The following is a 6,363-nucleotide window of genomic DNA, read 5'->3' as shown; positions in this document are numbered from 1 at the left end:
AATATATAGATAGACATGTAATATTGTCCTACTATACTTTTGAGATTATTACCAAAATTAAGCTTAGCGAATAATCATATTTTTTTAGCACATTAACATGATATTCTTACAAAATTAGAAAAATAGAAAAAATAGTTTTAAAAAGCTATCTACACAGTTTTGTGTTTTTCTTTATATAAAATAAAGAAAAAAATATGAAATAAAAATAGTTACAAAAATCAATAAATAAATAAGTTGAAAAAAAAAAACACAATCTCATCAAAACTCTAATTAAATAGATAAATAGTACAATAATGATTATAGGATGACACCTTATTTGACGTGTATTATATAAATATACATATAAATTTTAAGACAAATAAAATAAAAAAACATGCGCATGCTTAAAGAAAAAAATTATATAAAATAATATAAAATTCCCATAAAATTTTAAAAGTAAAATAAAAAAAATGTATGTTTAACTTTTATATAAATATATACATAATATATATTATTATAAATTACAAATTAAATAATTTTTTAATAAAAATATTATAACTATTTATTTATATAAATATAGATATATAAATAAATTTTAGCATATATAAAAATAAAAAAAATTATTTATTTTTAACGCATGTTTAAAGAGAAAAATCATATAAAAATAATATAAAATTCTCATAAAATTTTAAAATAAAATGAAATATATATATATATATCTTTAGCTTTTATATACGCATATACATAATATAATATATATTATAGATTATAAATTAAATGATTTATGATTTTTTTAAAAGATATTATAACTAATTAATTAGATAAGATTTATTAAATTAATTATTCAAGAAAGAAAAAATATAAATTTTGATACAAATAAAAATGACAAGAAAATAATTTATTTATAGTGGATATGTCCAACTATATTTTTTAAACAATGTAGAATTAAACTTAGTAAATAATCATATTATACTCTCACAAAATTAAATAATAGACAAAAAAAAAATATATATAGAGAATCACATACACCCTTTTATGCTTTCCTTCCTTTATATAAATATACAGGTAATAAATAAACTAAATTTTCCTACAAGAAATGTAACTGCTTAACTTAATGTGTAAACTCAACTCAAGCCACCATGTGGACTTTTCTTAAAACAACTCAAATTAACATTAATGTAACATGCATTCCACCCAATAATTCCCTCTTTTTAATTATAATAATAATAATAAACTACTTTTATTTATTTCTCCCAGATTCTCCTTGTCTTCTATCAAGTACTTAATTTCAAAATTTCAATTTTTAATAACAAACTAATATACCATGATCTCTAAATATATCATACAATTTCTTTTTTTATGAAAAAAAGTTATATACGTTACTATTATGATAAGTAATATTTTATAATTATTACTAAATTAAATATATAAAAATTAAAAAAAAAAGTGTAGACCAAAAAATGTAGTACAGTAGACATGACTTTTGGCCTTGAGACTGAGTTGAGTTTGAATTGAACATATGAGTGTATGGTACAAAATAAAAAGTACCACCACTACTAGAACAACATGTGTATAACAAATTAATTAATTAAGATACCTCAAAACCAAAAGAACTTATTATTTCATAATTAATACAAAATAATTATATATTAAAATACACAGATTTAGAGAGAGAGAGAGAAGAGGAAGGTCTGTCTGTGTTTCTGGTTTTGCCTTACTGTCATGCACTTTAGGGGAGCTTTGGCTTTGGCATGACTCGTCGGAATTTGCTAAAAGGAAAGCTCAAAAAGTGATATTCACTTTAATCTCTGCCTTCTCTCAATTACAATCTTTCTCTCATTGTTAGGGTTTTAAAGAATCTCTCCAAAGCCTAATCTAGAATCCGATCCTGTAAAAACTAAAACCCCACTTGGGTTTTTTCCTACTTTTGTTTGTTTTCTCTTTACAGACTTTTTTTTTTCTCCCAAGTGAGTTTCTTTCTTCTTTTCCTCTGATTCAAATTTGGATCGTTTTTCTTTTCCTCGAATCAGGTTGTTTTTAGTATTTGTGGTTTCGGTGACGAATCTCTCTCTCTCTCTCTCTCTGGGTCGGTTGTGGGTTTGGTAAAGACTTGATTGGGTTTTTTATTTTTGTTTCTTTACTTGGTTTGAACTTTCTTTCCCTTCGATGATTCCTAGGGAAATTGATAAGTTCGAGTAGAGACCCAAATTTAGAATTTTATTGTGTTACAGTTCCTTCCTTCAGTTTACTCTTTGCTTTTCTCGATTGGAGGCAGACTTTGTATTTTGAAGCTTTTGGATATTAGAGCTATCAGGGTTTTAATGGCTTCCCAGGTGAATAACGATGGCGTTGAGAAATTGTTAGCTGCAAGCAAGTCATTGAGGGTTAGCTTAGAGAAATCAAAGTCCCTAGGGTTAGCTCTACAGAAGACAGGACCTAGATTGGAAGAGATTAACCAACGATTACCTGTCTTGCAAGCTGCGGTGAGACCCATTCGTGCTGATAAGGATGCCCTTGTGGCGGTGGGTGGTCATATTAACCGTGCCGTTGGACCTGCAGCGGCGGTGCTTAAGGTTTTTGATGCTGTTCATGGGCTTGAAAAGTCGTTGTTGTCCGACCCTCGAAATGATCTTCCTGGTTACTTATCTGTGTTGAAACGTTTGGAAGAGGCTTTGAGGTTTCTGAGTGACAATTGTGCCTTGGCAATTCAATGGTTGGATGACATAGTGGAGTACATGGAGGATAATGCACTTGCGGACAGTGGCTACCTTTCTAGCCTGAAGAAATCGCTGAAAAGTCTGAGAGAATTCGAAAATGCTGAGGGAAAATCTCGGTTGGATGGTGGGCTTTTAGAAGCTGCACTGGACAAATTGGAAAATGAATTCAAACGCCTCCTTACTGAACATAGTGTGCCACTTCCAATGTCATCATCGACTGGGGAACAAGCCTGCATTGCACCTTCACCGTTGCCTGTTGCTGTCATCCAAAAGTTGCAGGCCATTCTATGGAGGTTGATTTCTAATGATAGGCTTGACAAGTGCATATCTATTTATGTTGAAGTCCGTAGTTCAAATGTAAGGGCAAGCTTGAAGGCTCTCAATTTGGATTATCTTGACATGTCAATCTCAGAATTCAATAATGTGCAAAGCATCGAGGTTTACATAGCACAGTGGGGAAAACATTTGGAGTTTGCTGTGAAACACTTGTTTGAGGCAGAGTATAAGCTCTGTAATGATGTTTTTGAGAGGATTGGAGTGGATGTTTGGATGGGCTGTTTCTCAAAGATAGCTGCTCAGGCTGGGATACTTGCATTTCTTCAATTTGGGAAGACTGTCACAGAGAGTAAGAAAGATCCCATAAAGCTGCTGAAGTTGTTGGATATATTTGCATCTTTGAACAAATTGAGACTGGACTTCAACCGTCTTTTTGGTGGAGCGGCATGCATGGAAATCCAGAACCTCACAAGGGATCTCATCAAGAGGGTAATTGATGGAGCGGCTGAAATTTTCTGGGAGCTCTTTGTTCAGGTGGAGTTGCAAAGGAAGAATCCACCTCCTCAAGATGGAAATGTTCCCAAATTGGTCAGTTTCATTACTGATTACTGTAATAAGCTGCTTGGGGATGGCTATAAGCCAATCCTAACCCAGGTTCTTGTCATTCACCGAAGTTGGAAGCATGAAAAGTTTCAAGAGAGGCTCCTTATCAACGAGGTGTTGAATATAGTTAAGGCCATTGAGCTAAACTTGGAGACATGGATAAAGGCTTATGAAGATACCACCTTATCAAACCTGTTTGCAATGAACAATCATTGGCATCTGTTCAAGCAGCTGAGGGGAACTCAACTTGGGGATCTTTTGGGGGACCACTGGTTCAAAGAACATGAACAATTCAAGGAGTATTATGCAGCAGTCTTTTTAAGAGATAGCTGGGGTAAGCTACCAAGTCATTTAAGTAGGGAGGGCCTAATTTTGTTTTCTGGCGGCCGTGCCACCGCTCGTGACCTTGTCAAGAAAAGGTTGAAAACTTTCAACGAATCTTTTGATGAAATGTACAAGAAGCAGTCAAATTGGGTTATCCCAGATAAAGATCTGAGGGAGAAAACATGCCAACATATAGTGCAGGCAGTTGTGCCCGTGTACCGAAGCTACATGCAGAACTACGGCCCCTTGGTTGAGCAAGATGCAAGCTCCAGCAAGTATGCTAAATATTCAGTGCAAACCTTGGAGAAAATGCTAATGTCTCTCTACCAGCCCAGACCAGGGAGATACAACAGCTTCAAAGGTAGATCACCAAGTGGGAAGTTCAATAACGGAGTGCAACCAGAGCATCGTCGAACTACATCTGCAGTCATGTGACTATAATAATGCCAGAGCTATGACTTTTTTTTATCTGAATGAATGATGAGCCTTTCACTTTGTATATAAGTTCATCCTCAGGGAGGGTGGGGTGCGTATAAACACTATCTGTTGATTGTAGAAACTGGGCCACAAAAGTTTTTACTTCTTCCAAATGTTATGTTATCCATTCCATTCTTTGAGGTTGCCTTACTTATGAGATGGAAATTTTGTTATTGGGTTGTAGAAGATGGAGTCTGCCTGACTATCTGAGGCTAAGGATCTCGCCAACTCGTGGGGACTTCCAATATCTCATACATACAACCATCTCAACTTCAGCGCCCTCAGTCATTTCATAATTAATATGTATTGTTTCAGGTATAGCTATCAATTTTTCTTTCTTTTCGACTCATTATTGTTTCAATAGGCAGGCAGACAGGCACCAGGAAAAACTTTATAGTTGGGTAGAATTGGTGTAAAATTCTTTCATATAAAGTGCATCTACAGGTCTAGCTGTTATTGATTTTCTTTACTTGTCAGAAATTGTGGGGGTTATTAGGGAAAGGGGAGTAAGTTAGTATAATAGTGTAAAATGTTACATGTCAGGGCAGGGGCCTTCATGAGATGAGAGATGCATCTTGTGGTGTACTTAATATTGTTTGTTTAGAACTTGCAAGTGTATTAAAGGCTAAAGCCATTAGTTGTTTCGGACAATAAACTATCTATGTAACCCATTTCTTGCATTTTCTTAATTCTGTGATTAATATATATGCTTTGCTTCTTCAACTGTTGGTTTAGCTTTCTTCGTTTCTTTTCAACTTTGCAGGCTACTCCTTTTAAGACTGCTTTTCTCATTTTGTTGTTTACTTACTTCATTTCCTTTTCTTCCTCCTTATATTTCTAATCTGTTTGTGTGTATAGTATGTGTAAAGCATGTAAGAGTTTTTGAAGCAATTTTTGGACTAAAACTAGTCACTTGTCAAAGTGAGATAATACACACGAATCAGTGCATAAGATTTAGGTGAAGAGTAAATAAAGTTTTTGAACCTTAACAAAATATAAGATGTGCTTAGAATAAAGATATGTTGAATAAAGGTGCCCCGTATTCATCCATTCTTTTCTTAATCACCCATCACCATTGATACATCATTGAAGCACCAATGGAAGAACCCATGTATTTGTTTTTTTTTTTTTTTTCAAAATATTTTCTACAGTTTTAGTTAAAAACAGTTTTAGTTAAAAACTGTAGAAAATATTAACTCATGGGTTTCGAACTTTTACGCATAAGATTTTTTGTTGATGTCTTTTTTTTCTTCTCCTAATCATTAAAATTAACGTATTTGCGATAATGTTATGAAAACTTGATCTTTTTGGCAAATAATAATGACCTATTGGGGCTGGCACCACAAAAAATTGGTTTTTGATGCAAAATGATATTCAACGATACATTTGTAATAGTCTGCGATATAATTTGGCGAGAATTTTTTATTCAAAAGTTTGTTTAATGTGATATTTTTATTAATGTGTAGAACTTAAAGTTTGTGTTTTTAATTATGTAAGCCTAAACTCTATTATGGTATACATTCTAAATAATGCTAATTAGGATTTTTGCTCCTTAAATTTTAATATGTACTAAATCATGCCCCTAATTTTTTCTGGCCGTTAAAAATTTCGTCTGAACTATTGAAATTGTTAGATTTAAGAACTTTTGTCTAATTTCATTCAATTTTATTAATTTATTGATTGTTTATATACTAAATCATTCTTCCCAGACTTTGATATCTACCAAATTACGTCCTTCGAATTTCGACATGTACTAAATCATGCCCCATGAACTTTTATCCATGTTAGACTTTTTTACTAAAATTGGACAAAAGTCCTTCAATTCAATAATCTCAATAGTTCAAGGGGTATTTTTAACGACCTTAAAAGTTTAGGGAGCATGATTTGATACATGTCAAAATTTAGAGGGAAAAAAAATCCTAATTAACCTTCGAAATAATTAGAATTTTGTGTTCTACATTCCAAGTTAGGATTTCTAAGCATTTTA

The 6,363-nt window shown here is 32.6% G+C and overlaps 1 protein-coding gene across 1 annotated transcript; it reads left to right on the top strand.

The window, feature by feature from the left end:
- The first annotated feature begins 1,551 nt into the window (after positions 1–1,551).
- LOC115700150 (exocyst complex component EXO70A1) lies at positions 1,552–5,099 on the top strand. The gene has a single exon (XM_030627710.2). The coding sequence runs from the start codon at positions 2,301–2,303 to the stop codon at positions 4,332–4,334; it is 2,034 nt and encodes a 677-aa protein (XP_030483570.1). The 5' UTR covers positions 1,552–2,300; the 3' UTR covers positions 4,335–5,099.
- The last annotated feature ends 1,264 nt before the right edge of the window (positions 5,100–6,363 follow it).

Source organism: Cannabis sativa, chromosome X (genome assembly GCF_029168945.1).
Source record: "Cannabis sativa cultivar Pink pepper isolate KNU-18-1 chromosome X, ASM2916894v1, whole genome shotgun sequence".
Lineage (NCBI taxonomy): Eukaryota > Viridiplantae > Streptophyta > Magnoliopsida > Rosales > Cannabaceae > Cannabis > Cannabis sativa.
The sequence above is the reverse complement of the archived record's forward strand: the minus strand, read 5'-3'. Positions and strand labels throughout refer to the sequence as shown.